This window comes from Rhipicephalus sanguineus, chromosome 9 (assembly GCF_013339695.2).
Source record: "Rhipicephalus sanguineus isolate Rsan-2018 chromosome 9, BIME_Rsan_1.4, whole genome shotgun sequence".
Classification (NCBI taxonomy): domain Eukaryota; kingdom Metazoa; phylum Arthropoda; class Arachnida; order Ixodida; family Ixodidae; genus Rhipicephalus; species Rhipicephalus sanguineus.
The window spans coordinates 8,392,820-8,410,234 of NC_051184.2; the positions used below are offsets into that span (position 1 = coordinate 8,392,820).

The 17,415-nt window shown below is 43.6% G+C and overlaps 1 protein-coding gene across 2 annotated transcripts in view; it reads left to right on the forward strand.

Annotated features, from left to right (window-relative positions):
* The window catches only part of LOC119404561 (SCL-interrupting locus protein homolog), a 55,192-nt gene that overhangs the window by 826 nt on the left and 36,951 nt on the right, over positions 1-17,415 (forward strand). For both annotated transcript variants that reach the window (XM_049418927.1, XM_037671106.2), the window contains exons 3-11: positions 292-410; positions 3,005-3,093; positions 5,804-5,872; positions 9,375-9,607; positions 10,758-10,838; positions 11,920-12,006; positions 15,035-15,206; positions 16,168-16,274; positions 16,357-16,444. In XM_049418927.1, coding sequence (XP_049274884.1) covers positions 292-410; positions 3,005-3,093; positions 5,804-5,872; positions 9,375-9,607; positions 10,758-10,838; positions 11,920-12,006; positions 15,035-15,206; positions 16,168-16,274; positions 16,357-16,444 — 1,045 coding nt within the window. The remainder of the gene's footprint in view (positions 1-291; positions 411-3,004; positions 3,094-5,803; positions 5,873-9,374; positions 9,608-10,757; positions 10,839-11,919; positions 12,007-15,034; positions 15,207-16,167; positions 16,275-16,356; positions 16,445-17,415) is intronic.

Sequence of the window (17,415 nt, forward strand, 5' to 3'; positions counted from 1 at the left end):
ACGACAACCTAAACTGACCTTTAGATTTTGCTGGGAACGTTTATGCTTAGGTATAGCTTGTGTAGTTGTGCTTAAGCAGGCTGTGTGCAGTAGTACTGCGAAGGACATATTGAAGAGAGGTTGATTTGCGAGAAGAGTTCACTGGTGAACTGAGCTCTGCAAGTACGTTGTTCTGGCTCCAAGCTGGAGCATTTGCAACACACGAACCACTGGCATTGGTACTGGCACAGATGATGATGTTCTTCTTTGAAGCACATTTAATAATTGCAGTTTTGCTTGCTTCATGCTCAGGCCACCTGCTGTCAAGATTAAAGAACAGGTGTTGAATGCTGCATTCCGGACAGCTTTAGAGAAGCGTGCAGAGCAGTCTGTGCTCTCTTCGTTGGCTGGCACAGTGCAGTTTTCTGCTGGTATGTTGGTACTGTTTCCTTCAGTGCTTGGCTTATACTTCTAGGCAAAGCTGGCTGAAAATGACCAGATCTATCGTAACAAAGGGTACACACGTTTATTTTTCATTCATTGATTCTGATTCTCTCTTTTCTTTTTACAATACAAGGCATTGCTTGCGGGTCAGAGCAAAAGAAGGTGATTAATCTGACAGGATCCCGTTTGTGCTGTGCGTACCAGCACTGTTTGCATGAGTGTACATCATCAAAAACAGTACAGAGAAGTCTTACAAGTTTGAAAACTATAGTTAGACTTGTTATATAACAAAATGACATGACATGTTTTCATTTACACAATGGCAAGTACTAATGCTACCTTTTATATACTTGAAGATAGCTTAGTTGCCACACAATGTACAGTATGGTCCACTGTTAAAGTGGACACTCCAGTGAGCACCCTTTATTTTGCTGGCCCTCTAACAGCAAGTGGACAGGGAAACGTTCATGCACTGCGTGAGTCTGTCAAAAAGAGGCGGAACTGTTAACCACCGGTTTTATGCAAATCTGAGCCACTATGTTTTTGCAAGAGAACGAAATCCAAACATGCACTGCACACAAGTGTTCCCTTTAACAGTGGAACCATCTGTACAAATGTAAAATAGAAAGAGGCAGAAGGCACAATCACCTCAGTATGTAAGAAAGACTGCCATTCACTTAATTGAAACCAAATTTACAGGATTTCTTGAATTTTGAAAAGTGACCGAATTTTGAATTTATAAGATTTTGAGGAGTGGCACACGACTGCATCTCTTGAGCAATGGCAGGGTGCTTGTTACATATATTGACAATTTGATAGCGTATTGCTTGCATCTCATAATTTGTGCATTCCCCTTCTATAACTATGTGTGTTTTGCATAAATTACGAATGGTGTGGTTGCTTTAGTTGTGACGAGTGATTGCACTGCAGGCTCGCATAAGTTCACTATATATGTACGTGGACAATTTTACGTTGTAAATAAAGCAAAAATGTGGAATTTTAAGCTTTGACATAAATATTGACGTGTCAGTACTATCTCCTGAGTTAAGGAATCTAATTAATTTCCTTTGTAATGCAGATAGTCTATCATTACTTCTCATATCCCATTCCCCACACCTATAAATTACTAACTGAAATGAGAACGGATAGTAGACAAATACATTTCCACAATTCTGCCATAATGTACAATTGCTTCTTTAACCGAGAAGTGTAAAAAGTTACGTAGGTGGTTTAGCATATCAAGGGACATTGCCATAGGCGTGCGCAGGGTTCCCCATCAGGGGGGGGGGGGGGGGGGGGGCGAAGGTTCATCGCAGCGCCCCCGCCCCCCCCTTGCTAAGTCAATGTACGAGGCAGATTTTGTGCCCCCCTCTTAGGTGACTGGGGGGGTCAATGTATGGGGCAGATTTTGCACCCCCCCCCCCCCCCCGGTGCACACACCTATGGAGATTGCTACCTTAAATCTAACATTGCTCATGCTTTGTGACCAGTTAAATAAGGAAAAAAAAAACGGAAAAACCAATAAGTAGCGTTACCATACTGTTTCGTTCTCATGTTGCTGTTCCTCTGTGTGCCTTAGACTTGTTTCTTTGTAGAACGCTGTCATCGTCGCCTAACTTCCTTGAAGTGCTCTCCAGAGCATCTCGTTTTTACACCACTTGGTTTCAGATTAAAGAGCCCATCACAGTTTCTGACAGTATGTCTTTGTCACTTTCCATTTAGCCAGTTTACACATTATCTTCCTTTGTGCATCTGGACAACATATGTGGTTAATAATAGCTTTCAGTGTGTTTATAAGCCTAGAAACCGCATCAATTCACGGTAGCAGTGTCCTCACTCTCCTAGTTGTTATTAAACACAACTGCTTCTTGTTAAACCTACAATTAAGGGAATCGGGCACCTTCTCCTTGAGATGTAGAAGTTTGTAAACTTTTATGATAGAAAATATTACTATTTTTTAAGTAGCTGTTTCTATTTATTAGCCGACACCATTTTTTCACATTGATGTATGCAGTCAGTCGCAAAGATTTACTGACTGTATCATCTGAAAAAAAAAAATTCACCGGTTTGCAACTGTTGCCTGTAACATTGCACAACAGTATGTTTTTTTTTTGCATACTGTGCAAGTACAGGCTAGAAACCTGAATATCATGTTGTGTTCTGAGGCTTCACAGATATTAAGCTTTTCGTTTGGTATCACAGTTGACTGTGATGAACACACTATGTCTCGTACTCTGACATTGCGTGTACTACAGGTGCATGGTGACAGGCAGATAGATAACGAATTGTTGTAACAATACTGCAGGTTGTGTCATGTTGTGGTCATTTCACATGCTGTCAACACCTTGTAAATTAATGTTCAGCGCAGCTTCAACTGGAGTCACTCAAAAGTGATATTTTTCCCTATCTGTCCATCATGAAGTATTTGTTAAAGGCTCATTAAATGCAACCACCTGCTATAAATGTCCAATATTTACTCTGCTCTCATGACATAACGTGCAGTTTAGTTCCTGTGTACTATTGCTCATAAAATGCTGTGTCAGCTGTATGTTTCAATGTGCGCACTTCACTTTGCTTTCAGAAAGTGATGGCATCATCATCGTACTTGACCAGGTGCCAGGCTGCACTTCGTCTCCGTTGCGTCCAAATGTCATCCAGGTTCCCTGCAAGGTGCCGTCATTTCAAAAGACTGCGTTTGTTAGAATGACAACTGTACACTGCCTTCAGGAGAAACGCTACTGTTCCAGACTCATTGAAAAGCTGCACTATCCTAGAACACTCGTATCATTTCCCACATGTTCATTACAAATCTCTTAAGCCTACACGCCTAGTGCGCGCCGACGGAAGCGCCATAGGCGGTGAACTCAATCATTGCTCTCGGGAAAGCAAGCGGACGGCCGCCGTGGTTTCTTACGTCGTTGTACATGTGTTTCCGCGTTGTTCACGTTTTCGTAGTGAAATAAGCAACGTTCGTCGTATGTGTGGTGGCCGAAACTTCGAAGGAATGTCGAATAACGATTGCTGTGGAGTGGAGTGCTGAAACACGTACAAAAACGCGCCCGGAACACAATTTTACTCACCTACCGCAAGGCCTCCTGAGCAAGAGCGACGAAAGCAATGGATCGCCGCTGTTCGTTGGCAAAGACGAGCCGCTTCGTCATTGTGCGGGTTAACACATCGCTTCTTGTTCTAATGCTTTCGTTCTGTCATATCGGTGCTCGCTGGGTGCACTCGATCATGTTGACACTGGTAGACGACCAAAGTTATCAGCCTGAGCATGCGTTGGTTCGGTTCGACCGCCGTGCAGGGCACTTCGCTCAAACGTTCTATATTTCAGAAGCGTTGTAGTTCGGGCGACTTGGTCATCCATGAACTTAGCTTGTACTAGCGCGGTACATGTACCGCGCTATTACAAGCTAAGTTCTATATTTATTATTCACAGAAACAGAAATGCAGCAATGGTTGACTTCAGAAAGAACAAGAAGTGATTGAGACGTCACCTTTGTAAACAAAACAAAGCGGATGTTCACCACGAGCTGCACCTCATAGCTGGATCTTGTTACGCTGGTCTGCGCGACGCACCTTTGATATTCACCGGCATGACGATTCACTCCACGCGGATGTTTGTTCTCCTCCGCAGTCGGTCATCACATGTCTTCTCGGCGACCCTCTTCAAAACTTGTCACTGTCATCTCTTGATACTTAACTCACAGCATTAGATCATAAAACAACACGTCTTCTGCGGTCGAGCGAACGATGCTATCACTAGAACGACATAACTTCATCGCCGACTAACTCCTCACTGACTGACTCTGCCCCCGCGCGCTTGCTGCGCTTGCATTGCCTGTATCGGCTCGCGCCTGGGTTCAGGAAGGTGCGTATGATTCGTCTGTGCGTAGCGCAGCGAAAGCTAGAGAAAGGGCGAGATCCTCTCACCGATTCGTCTGCGGAATCAGATGGCGCCGCTGGCTCGGCTTTGCTTTCTCGAATATCCCGATCTTTCGCGTTCGTTGGCTGTGTCGGTGCCATGTCGGTGGCGTCTTCTGCGGAGAGGGTAAGAGGCGTGCGGGCGAGCTCCCGGCGCCTTTTTATACTTGTTTTTTCGATGCGCGCGCTCTATCGCGAACCGTCGGTGCCAGGCTTTCATGCCGTCGTTCGAAATCGGCGACGTGCGCTTGGTTAAGCGCTCGTTCGTGGCAAAGATCGTGCACAAGTCCACTTTCGTAGAGGCCCGTGCCTTTCCTGCAGCTGCCAGTGCAGAATTAGTTGTCTGACGCCCGCACGAAGGGGAAATAGCAGCCGCGAACTTCATTCATCTCCTCACAGCAAGGCTGTGCAAAGCGCTGTCGTCTGCTCGGCTTCCCGCACGTACTGTCGGCGGCGCCCGCTAGGCGGCTTTCAGTGGCGCCTCTATAGGCGGTGCACAAGGCGTACAAGAGCGCAGTAAGGTCAATGTATGCCTATTGACTTGCATTAATGTTTTCTTTTTTTGTTTGTTTTTATTTTTCTGAGTTTGCTGAGCTTGAATTACTTTTGTTGTCATGCTTATAATTTATTCTGGCTTTGTTAGCTCAATTATAGAACTGTAATGTCATTTGTGTTTGATATTATTGTAACTAGGGTATAAGGCATCCTAGGTTTCATTACCTTCATCTGAAGTGAGCTTCAGTTGCATTCTTGTTACTTATTAACGAAGTTGCACAAATTTAACGGACTCGTATACTTCTGAGCTGATCTAAGCAGTTAATTGGCTGTGCGCAAATTGGCAGCAGTGCTATTCATCTAATGGCAGTTACATGCGAGGACACAGCCATGGAGGGTGCTTTGACGTTGCAGCATTTTTCTGAAATTCTGTAATTCGTATAAAATATTTCGTTTCAAGTACGAGTGGACGCACAACAAAAAGCTAACAGAATGGACATTTTTCATGCTGGATGTGAAAAAAGAAGATTGGTGTCATTACCACTCTCCGGAAATGATGCATGATCCAGAACATTCAGAACCAGTGCAGTTCCTCAACATGTCCTCTCAGGTTACATGGTTGCCTGCAAGATGCTGAAAGATTTCGTAGACTAAATGCAGGCACCATCTACTTATGTATTATTTGAAGGCCAATACTATTGCACATGCTATTCAGTTATGGTCAGTTTCATTATGTGATGTTTCAGTGTACGAGGTCTTTAATAAATACTTGGCCCTGTTACTTATCAAGTTCCCGTATTAACAGCCAAACACATCACTTTCGTAACCTATGTGATAACCTCACACTAGTTGTTTAGCACTCTTGCTACTATTTATGTGAGAATATTTCAAGTCCGCTATACTATTGTTTTATCTGCCGTCTCCTTTTACTCACGAATGGATTCCAATGCATTTTCAGTTTGACAAGGCCACCCAAGGAAATGGCATCACTAATTCAAGCAAGGAAGAATGGTTGGCTAAGTTGATGGTAAGAATAAACATTGTTTGCTGGGTTGCGACGTTTAGTCGAGGTGCTTGGAGTCGCTAGCACAAATAGTGCCTCGCTGCCCACTAAGCTCAGGATTCCTATGGTGCACTAATGTAGGCAGGACTGCTTTATGAAAATTCAGACAATTGTAGTCTGTTGATGGTTTCTGTTTGCATTTATTGGTCATCATGTCACACCCCATTAAAGGTGCCCTGAACCTATATTTTACCCACCCAGTTCTGCATTCCTCGCATGGTTCAGAGATGAATGTAAAAAAAATATTAAGAAAATTGAGGCAGGCAAGCAAGAGTTATCGAACTTACAAATCGGAAATGAAAGCAAATGACAAAAACAGGTCCATCATTTTACATTTTGCTTGTCCAGTGAAGGCCTAAGCTGTTTTGGCATTGTTGCCTTTCCACAACAACTCGTAACCATTGTTTGTGAAAGGCAATATACCTTAGCTGACCACTGAAGCTGTCTTCTGAAGCTGTCTTCAACAACAGCACTTCATGAACATTTGTGTCATACGACTGTTGCCGGATAAAGACAAAAAAAACATGGCTGATCCCTCCGTCATGGGAATTGGTATAACACGAAAGTGAAACGTGTCTACACAGAAGTAGTGCTTATTGTGTAGTGATATATTAGAGCTTGTACAGCATCTACTCGTGTTTGGCAGATATGGCACCGTTTGGTGTGGATGCACCCTAGTTCGTAGAGGTTCGTAGCTTGAGCCGCAAACGAGTGCGTCCCGCTCACCTCCGTCTCGCTCCACCAAGGCACGACATTCGCCCGTCGAAATCGTGTCCTTTCTGAAACGCGTATTGCAGCAGTTTTGTTGGTGCTCTCGCAGTCGAACTAGTTGGCGGCGGAGAAATCCCGTTTGTGCATGTGGAAGCTGCACTACTATGAGTTGGCGCACGCTGACACGAAGCGAAAGGCAAAGAACGTAACTGCGTCTAGGGTGCCTCGGTGACGCCAGCGTGGCCAGTGTCCTTCGCTGGTATCGAGACGCTTTAACCATGACCTCCGATATCGCGTGCAATCTCGGAGTAAGCGCTAGTAAGTGTCGATAGTGAACCATTACTTCTTTTCATCTCTCACAGACGGCGGCACCGCCCCGCTCCGCCCCGCCTACCCACACCGCCAACAGAGAGCACCGTGCGAGAGAGAATGTGTGAGATATAAGGCGCGTTCTTGAGGTGTCCGGCATCTGCCAAGGTAGCTTATTTGCTTTAGCGTCGGGCTCTTACCTTCGCGGCCGCAACGTCGTGGGTTCGATTCCCAGTGGCGGATCGTTTTCTTGGTTTTTTCTTTCTCACCCATTGGCGTCCATTTCATCAACGTCATATCCGTAACATATCTACTTGTAGGACCCCGGCATAAAACACTTGCGTGTTAAAAAGACAAAGCTGTACATGCTAATGATTGTTGCTTCCAATGTCTTTGCAATAATTGCAAGGTGCATAAAACTTTATTGTTGCCATGTTATTTATGTATGCTGTAATTGACAGTTCTGTCTCATGATGGCACCACCAGTGCTGTTCTGTACGCTGTATGATTATCTCTAGTGTACCAGTAAACAACTGTCGTACATGTACTGACGAATGAAACAAGTTAAAGCTCTCTAGTTAGGTGCCCCCATATGACTAGGTTCGGTGCTATTTGTCGTCCTTTATGATGAAACACATTGCAAGACCCTGAATAGCGGCTGGTTCCAACATGACACATGCGAATACAACAGAGATATGTGTAAACCATTGGATTGCACACCTTTGACGTCAGTTGTAAAGGTTTTTAATTTATATTGCACACTGCCGAAACCTCTGGGTAGCCTTAAAATATGCAAGACACATCTCATTGTTACATGAGTGACTACATGTAAAGCATTGCCATTTACAGTATGACTTTCACACCGAACCAGTCAAATATGACCAGCTTAGGCATACCTGTCACATGCCTTCAGCATCACATCTGCCATTGAAAATTGTTGGTGTGCGACGTTGCAGAATCTGAGTGACCTCTATCTCGATACCTTCATTGCTGCGGCAGCACTGTCAGGTACCCTAGCAGTAAGCAAAAGTGTAACATGAACAAAGGCATAACTTGGGGTGCAAAGCCCCTTTAAAGGGCCCCTCACCAGGCCACATAGCAAATTTTAGTTAGACGCTGGAAGTTGTTGTGTGCCGAATGAAGAGCAGTATGCCGCAAGAATTTTTCAAATTCGTTCATTATGAGCTGAGAAAAACAATAATTTGTAGCGGCGCGAAACCATGATGCGAGGAGGTGAGTTTCAAACCCTTGCCACTCGCCCCGTGTAGCCTTCGCAAGCCAAATCCCTTCCCTGCGCTCTTCACTTGACACATACGCATGAACACGTCATGCGCATGCATGGTCACGTGCGCATGATGTGCCCGAGCCAGCCCAAGCACGTGAGCGGCGTTGCACGACCGCTACCTTGTTTTTTTTATGTAGCGGCCGTGGGCGTTGTGTCGGCGTTCTTTGTGGTGTACTGCCTGTTTCTGCAGGACAGGCATGAAAGTTGTGACATTTGTACAGGCACGAGAGTGGCGTTATCATGAGCCAGTGCTGCATTAACGTTTACTTGGACGCGGTAGAATAAATGAGCATAATGAGTGCTCGAACGTGCCAGAACATTACTTTCGTTTCCAGGGCTGGCGTCTGCTCGATGCACTAACCACGGGGACACGAACGCATGGGAAAGGGAGGCAGATTAGCCCCGCATCTCGCTGCAGTTCACAAAAAAAAATGAAGAAGACGCACACATTCCCTTTGTGTGTCCCATTATTTCTCTCAAGTTTTATTAATCTGTTCAAGCAACAAATTACACAAACTACACATGTTGTGTCAAATAATTATCGCAGTGTCACGTGCTACTGTTGGCGACGTCAGAGCACAGTCGTCTACGTAGAGGAGCGACGTCATAGCACTACCATCTACGAAGGGCCATTTTCTCATGTACGTCATCCCCTCGATCTCTGGGCGCGCACCCGCGAGAGGAAGGGCAAGCAGCGTTCACCTTGAAATTTGACCCATTTCCACGGCACGTAGCGTTGCAAATTTTGGCAGACGTGATTGTGAACGCCCAGTGTATGCATTGCGCTCGTTAGCTCAAAATTGTCAAACCTGGTGAGGGGCCCTTTAAGGACCAGTGAAAACTGTTAAAGAAGGAAAAGCCGAAGTGAATTTCAGCTTCATGTCTCCAATGTTTCTTGGGCACTGCTAGCGATGGTATAATCAATAACACTTGGGTTCTAGCCTTCACTGAAATCTGAGGGCCTTTGTGAAGTGAATCGAGAGTTTGTCACAGTAATCGCAGCTAGCTCTCTCTTTCTTGCTTGCCATGTGCACTCATTGCACCTATGTTGTTCTTGGGACGTGGGGCTCAACTGATTGATCAATTGATCGGTCAATCAATCAGTCAATCATAGTTTGCTACAGTGATCACAGCTCTCTCTTGCTTGCTGTATGCACACAGACTTTCGAGGATGCCTGGCACTATGCATCACTGGAATGTGGGCTGGGCTTCAGTCTGGCCGTCACTGTTGACATGGCAGCCCGTATCAAAGGTCCCTCCTGTGACCTGACCGTGAGCGCGGTGACCCCTATGCTTCCATTGCGCCTGGTGCCCCTGTTCCCGATTCCAGTGCTCAGGAGCGGTGTCCAAGATACACTGTCCTCGCCACATGCCGCAGCGCTGCCTGACTTTGGGTACTAGTATTACCTTTGGGTCTTAGCTGTGCAATTGAATGCGATGAGATTGCAAATGTGGTTAGTGCCAGAATGACTGAATTGTTTCAGCTAGCTTAAACTGAAACCCTCTTGAACAAAAGCGCATTTGAGATTGAACATGTACATGTTACAGGAAAAGATTACCAGTTACAATTGCGATTTCTTCATTGAAATTGTCATTTGTTACATTTACCAATTACTGACCCAGGAAAGTAATTGAACAATTGCAAAAATGTAATCAATTACATTTTGATTACTTTCCTCCTGAACTTTATTGATGCTGTACAAACAGAGTACTAAATACTAGAATGAGCCGGCCTGACTTCCAGTGCACCTTTCAGTGCATTCCTGAAAATTGTTTCAAATTTTTCGTTGCTCATCTTTCTTTGTTTTATTTTCAAGACACTGGCAGTGACACTGAAAACATACCTTATTTGCTCAGTGGAGGAAAAAATGGTGTTTAAACGTACGAACACCTTGTATACAAGATCGTCGTTACTCATAGGTGCAATGCGGATGTCTAGGTCTTCCATGAAGCACTGCGCTTCGATGTTCTTGATGCTCGAATATGGAACTTGCGGTAGGTGCACTGAAAAACTGGAGAATTTATCCATAGCCAATTTCCTTGCATCAACCGCCATTGAGCCATTATTGTGCAAAAGTTAAATTGTCAGCCAATATCTGGTTGAGCATTAATGTGAGGAAACCAATGCTGAGCACCTAGTGGAATATGTGTCCACAAGGCAAGGCACGGCCGCACGTGTTCTACTGTATGGTTCCCACGAAATTCAAGTTCCCAAAGCTGTATCCCCTGTCATTGCCTGTCTGAGTCATAAAGTAGCGTAATGACATACATAATTGGTTTCTGAAAAAAGGCAATTGAATTACAGTGAGATCTAGTGAGTAAAAAAAGTAATCAGTTACAGAAATACTAAAAGGTGCAATTAATTTTGTACAATTCGTTATGTATATGTTTGTGTGAAATGTACTACGTGTCTTTCTGGACTTCTGATTGAACCTGTGCTGCAAAACTGTTTACTGCATTTGAGCTGTGGCAACAAACAAAAAACGCGAATCTTAAGACGAGCATGACTGTGATATCATCGTGGCCTATGTGCTTCACTTGTAGGTTCGTCACCCTGTGTGGGGACCACCTCTGCTTTCACTTCAAACATCAGCTTGAAGATGGCGGCCTAAACTTCATCGGAGTGTGAGTAGAAACACTTCAGAGTCTTCTGCCTCACTCCAATTACTTCTCCCCATTTTTAGAAGTGTTTGTTAAGGACCGGCAAATGGACGAAACAAATTTGGAGCTGGTCGTCACGGTGTTGTTTATAGTCTACCATAAAACTGAGTTGTTCTCAACTCCAGTAGTTAATTGCATAATTAATTCATTAATTATCCTATATCATTATATCTGTTGATATTTCTGTTGAACTTGTTGCCTTGCCCACTTATTAATATTTTCCAGACATTCTTGATCAGAACATGCTCCTGAAGGTGTTCACCTTCTTTAGGCAGGCCTTCCTTCTCTGCTGCATGATATTCACCAGCCTCATAGGCAGTATAGTAGTTGTCATCTCCACTCATTACGTTTCTATAATACAGTAATGTAATATACATTGCATTGCATTTCCATAATACTGCGGGCTTGCCCCTACGTTAGAACTAGTGTATTATGCATATGTCTTGAACGTTGGCTGAAAGTACAGTTGTGTAACAAATTTTAAGTTCAACTATTACATAGCTGCTACATGTCTGTGCCATTTCAACTTAGCCTTTATGAGCTTAGGTATCTCGTGAAGAGGGTCTCCCTGACTTGATTGTAAGATCACCTTCTGTTGGGCTTGAATGAACATTAATTTTTTGGTTTAAAATGGAGATGGAGACAATGTAAATTGTAATTAGTATTGAATAATTTAAAAGCAAATTGCATGAATACTAGTTGAATTTGCAAGAAACTTTGACACAACTGCCAGATGTTAACAAATCCTTAAAAAAAAAAGTTGGTTCTTTACTTGCCAAAAAGAAAACAGCTTTATCTCTGGATTCAGTCTATTTTTCAAAGCGCTGTTATGCGGGTACTTTAAAGCAAAAACGCAAGTTCAACATCTCTTGAAACTCCAGCAGCACACAAAATTTGTTTACAGGCTCTTGCTCACTCTTGTGGTTCAGCCTATATACTACGGTTTTTTTCCGCACGCATTCTTTCCCTGGACTGTTGTAAAGGAGGGTAGGGGTTATATGCGATGACTCTTTTTTTGTTTCTTTCTTTCTTTCTTGCTGCGTAGATGGATAAGTGGTGTGGCATCGGTCGAGCACCCCTTCATCTGGCTTGTTTGTGCCCAGTTTGTCACAAGCCAGAGATTGGCTTCAAGGTGAGTGGCCTTGGTGTAAGACGGATCATAATATGTGATTACCAGCATATTGGAACAGGGATGCAAGGAAGGAACACAGGACCACGCTAGCGTGGTCCCTTGCTGGTCTGATTTAGATCTAGTATTTGTCTCCAGGGCTTTTTAGGAACGCTGTTTGAATCACGTATTCAGCACTTGTCCCATTGCGTTCTCTTCTGCTTCTGTAGCTTCATCCATGCTGTGGGGAAAATAATTATAGTTGTGCTAGTAAAATATCCTTCTACATTCTACAACACCAGAAAAGCCAGTCTTACCTTGAATAAAGGCCGGGGACACATAAACAAAAGTGCATAGTGATGCCATCTTGTATGTAGTTCTCATACCAGCTGGGCATGATGGGAGTTTTGACAACATCCACTCATGTGTAAATATTTTTAATCACTACAGACAGACTACTAAGAACTACTTATTCTAAAGGAGCCTGAACCTAAAAGTTTCAATAACCTGTACCACACCACAGCTGTCCAAATAAAAGAAAATAATTTTGAAAACTGGGAGACTGCACTGACGAACACTGGAATTTAGCCAAAAATTTAACCAGAACTTTTTGGCCTATATTTTGTTTTGTAGTAATCAGTAGAGCTGTGCGAATAGCAAAATTTTGGGTGCAAAGCGAATTCAAATATTGAAGTGTGAGTGCGAATCGAATCGAATATTTTTCGAATATTTCTCGAATATTTCTAAAATATTTTTCAAATACTTCGAAGTGAAATGCAGAAAAAAATGTTAGAGAGGATTCCTAAGCATATTTTTATGAGATAGCAACATGAAAGTGTTTCTTTTCGCTAGGTTGATGAAGCACTGGCGGGGTGGCGTTTCATAGTTGTCTTATCAAGAATGAGGCATTGTAGAGGCCGAATTGTATTTATGTACATGATTTGGTGCAACCAAAGTGTTGCCAACAACACTTTACACGTGATAGGCAAAGATGCCATTTCCTCAGCCTCTCCTCCTCTAAACTTCTGTGGAAGCCCAACGGATGTAGTGGACAAGGGTGCGCTCCCTTCAAGTCCGGAGTTCCAAATCTGCCTCGTAGACATCGATATATAAGAACATCTAAAATTTTGGATGCTAAAAAGCTTTGGCTTCCGATTTTTCGGACTTCCTGCCCAAATTTCAGGTCCAAAGCAGCATTAATTGAGCCCCCACCTCTGCCACATCTTTCATCTCCATGTTGGAACCAGCGTTTTCTTGAGTTAATACATTTGCGACCGTAGCAGAGCTTGAACGGCAGCTTTGCCGCAATACCAGGGTGTGATGAGGTGAAGCATATTGAAAATCTAGGGACCACTTTCAATCAGACGTTGACTGTCTCTTGGCAAAGTGCAACCATAACGGAGCTTGAAAGGCAGCTTTGCCGCAATACGAGAGTGTAATGAGGTGAAGCATATTGAAAATCTGAAGGCATCACTTTCAATTGAACGGTGACTGTATTTGTTTTTGGGAAGTTCGAATAGTTCGAATAGTAAAATTCTAGTGCGAATCGAATCGAATAGCAAACACTATTCGAAAAATATTCGAAATTTCGAATGTTCGCACACCCCTAGTACTCAGTGATCTTGTTTCGATGGAGGCGAAAATGTTTGAGGCCCGTGTACTTGGATTTAGGTGCACGTTAAAGAACCCCAGGTGGTCAAAATTTCCGGAGCCCTCTACTACGTCTCTCATAATCATATCGTGGTTTTGGGACGTTAAACCCCAGATATTATTATTATTATCAGTGATATTGCAAAAGTAAATGAGAATGGCATTTTGAAAAGGCTCTTTATCAATCTAAATTCATGTGACTTCGTATAATTGTGTCCAGTAACAATGGTCCCAGAATCAATTCTCATTCTTTCGTTCATTTCATGGCAAGAGTCCAAACTCCAGCATGTTAGGGGCCTTTAGGTAGCATGCAAGGGTTTATTGATCAACTACCTACTTGTAAATTTCGCTTACTATGTGATGGTATCGAGCAATAAGAATGTTTCACATTCACTGCAAAGGCAGCTAGAGGTACTCATTAATGGTGCCAGGGCTACTGTCATTACTGGTACCTAAGAAACTGGACAGGGGTACAGCTGCCATCGTAGCACCACTGGTAGTGCACCACACACGCAATGCGTAGGTTGTGGGTTTGGTCCGCAACGGCGGCATGTATTTTTTTCATTCAATTCCATTTCCCCTTTTTTTATAATTACCAGACTAATTAAAAATTACCAATAACGCTCACTATGCTTTCCTTTGGTTCTTTATCTGTTGTCCCCAAATGGCTGTATCCAACAAAAACTGACCCCTCGGCTGACTTTCCTTTTTACAGTGAAACCTGTTATGAGATCACAACAGCCGATTCTGGTGTCATAGTTGTCCGCCACGGCCGTCGGTGTCCATAACAGGAATCGCGCACAATTAGAAAAAAAAAAAACGGCGCGAGTGGGATTTGAACCCACACACTCTGCATGGTAGTCGAGTATTTTACCACAGAGCCACACCGGTGCTTGAAACACCTTCGCAAAAATAACCTACACAGGCATCATGTCAGGTGAGGAATCTCGTTAGTAGGTGTAATATAGCGTGGTAGAAGACTTAAATGACACCAGGCATCACACAACACAAATTGCATAATGAGTTAGTGGTTTAAAGCTTCGCAACTGTTACAAAGGGTTCAGCCATAGTTCTTGATCTACAGCATAAAAAATGTGCACATAAAGCCTTACAGATGCTCATTGAAGGCCTCGCTTCTCCACATAATTATGTATAATGGCATAGTGGGTACCTCCCTGCTTCGAAAAATTATGATGATGTATCACACAGTGGGTGCCTTGCAACTGTACTTGTAATAGTCGCCTCAAGAGAGTTTACAATGGGCTCTAGAAAGGCCACTCCTCCAGCTATCGCTGTGACTGTGATATGTGTTCTGTGCAGGCCTGGCATTTTTTTTGTAAGCTTACTTAGTGTTGCCGTTTAGCATTCCTTAGAGACAGCTGTTTGGTGGCACTGGATGCAGGCCGAGAGAGATATTTGTGGTGTGCATCCTGTCGAGGCCAGAAGTAACGGCACTAAATGTGAGCTTTGGGAAGCCACCCGAGGAAGTGCTTTTCTTCAACTGCCTCTGCCAGAGCCAAACCAGCCTCCATTTCCAGCTATGGCAGGGGGCAGCCGTCACCTCTGTGGCCAGGGTATGTGAATGCATGTTCCTTTAAGGGGGTACTGACAAAAAAATTTTCGGTTGTAGTTTTTTTTGCGTCAAACGTTTTGGTTCATGACATCATCACAACTAGCCATACTGGTGCGGGAAGTCACCAGAATTGACACTGTAGCCTCATGTCACGCTAGTGTTTATATCAGTAGGTACGCCATGAGAAAATCTACTTTAATGCCAAAATAAAATATCGGCATTTACTGAGCTTTACACTTGAGCAGGGCCGTCTCTGTACATATGAGATTTCTATGGCAGAGTAAACTCACTTTCAAACAAAAATTCGTGTCAGTACCCCTTTAATGCCTCTGGATGTCATTCTGCATGTCCGAGATCTACGGCTGTGTCAGTGTTCCATCAGTTCTTTGTTGTTGTGAAGCAGCTTTCTTGGGTGTCTGTGATCTTATTACCTTCTTTGTTTCGACTGTTCAATTTTGGATAGAAGTTTGTCCAGGCCTCGCTCTGTTACTGCATGGCTTCACTTCCATTTTTATGTCCCAGCTGTGTACCCAGCTGCATGAAGCCAAATAACTCTGTAGTTCGCAGGAAAATGGAGATGGAAGCGATCGATGGAAGATGAACGAAGGATGTTTTAAAACAGGAACCAACATTTAAACAACAGTTGCAGAGAAGAGTTCTGACAAAAACCGAGTTCCATTGTTGGAACACTAGGTCCAGTGGCATCCCTTGTTCAAACACTGTGGATAATTTCTACAGCATGAAATCGTGTTGTTTTTAATAAGCTTCTGTTAAAAGGAAAGAAGTAGCTTGGATACATTTTGGTTTCCTTTTTTGTGATATTCTTTCTTACGGATATGAACTGTAGATACCACCAACTATTCACATACATTTTGCAATGATTAAGCTGCTTTTAATGTATTTTAATTGGAGTCTGTCAGCCATACATCATCACTTATAATTTCAATCTTGTTCTTTTTCAGGTGCCATCAGCTTCAAACAAAACAATCGGCATAAACCTCGAAAAAGTACTTTCTGGAGGTGCAGCTGAGACATTCCACTTGGCCCTGAAGGAACTTGTAAAAAACCGGTTGGTCTCTCTAAAAATATTTCTCTTATTGTTAAGCGTTAGCGTGCCATGATTGAACCTGTCCTTTTGATTCTCGCCTCAGTGTGCCACCGGTGGCATCCCAGGAGCAGAACAGCAGTGCCATGACTCGGAATTCGTGGGTTCCCACGCCGAAGCCTGCAAGAAGCCAGGTGAAGGACAAGGGAATAATATATATATTGCCTAGTGGCCCTTGGCTAGTGGCACAAAATTTTGAACACAATACGAATGTACGAAAGCTAGTTAGCTTTCAGGATTGTGTGCAATGCATTGGTGTACTTATGCACATTCAAATATGGCACCATAGTTATTCTCCACCCTACCATTTCACCATCGCAGTGGCGGTGAAGTGGTTGAGAATCTGCCTCCGATGCGAAAGGTACTAGGTTCAACTCCCTATGCTGCTGAGAACCATAGGTCGGCAAACTCACGCATGAGTCAATACGCTCAGACTCACTCGAACTCAGATCGAGCCGTGAGTCTGAGTGAGTCCGGGTGAGTAATATTTGAGTGGGTTTGAGTCCGAGTGAGCACAATTTTTGCGAGTCTGAGTCTGAGTCAGCCCTAAGCGCAGAACGTATTTCTTGAGTGAGTCTGTGCGAACTCCACTTTGTTTGCCTACCCATACGGAGTACCCACTGGTATTTTTTCTAGTGGTTAGAAGAGTGCCCTGACCAGGTGTGTGTTTATCCATGGATTCTCATCTCGAAAGGTGGCCCCATAAAAGATCTGCGCAGTTCTCTTGGCACTTCACGGCAGCCTTGATGGAATGGTCAAGCATCCACGGTTGCTGTAGGAGGCAGAAAATAGCTGTTGCCAACTTTTTGCCAGTAAAATAAATGCAGGCGAGCTTGCAATCTAATGCTTGGTAAAATAAAGTTTCAAGCCTCTTCAAAGGATGCCCACCTTGTGGAAATTGGTATCGCGGTACTGCCTGACCAAGAAATGAAGTCTCCTCTCATTTTTGTACAATACTGAAACTGTTTCCAATATTATTCGTGCCTTAAGGATTCCACTTTCGACAAGAGTTTGTCTCTTGTAAAGTTGGGTTTTCCAAGTGTACTTGTCACAACGTTCAGCAATATTAGTCTTTTTCTTCATTTAATGTTCTGCAATTGTTAAT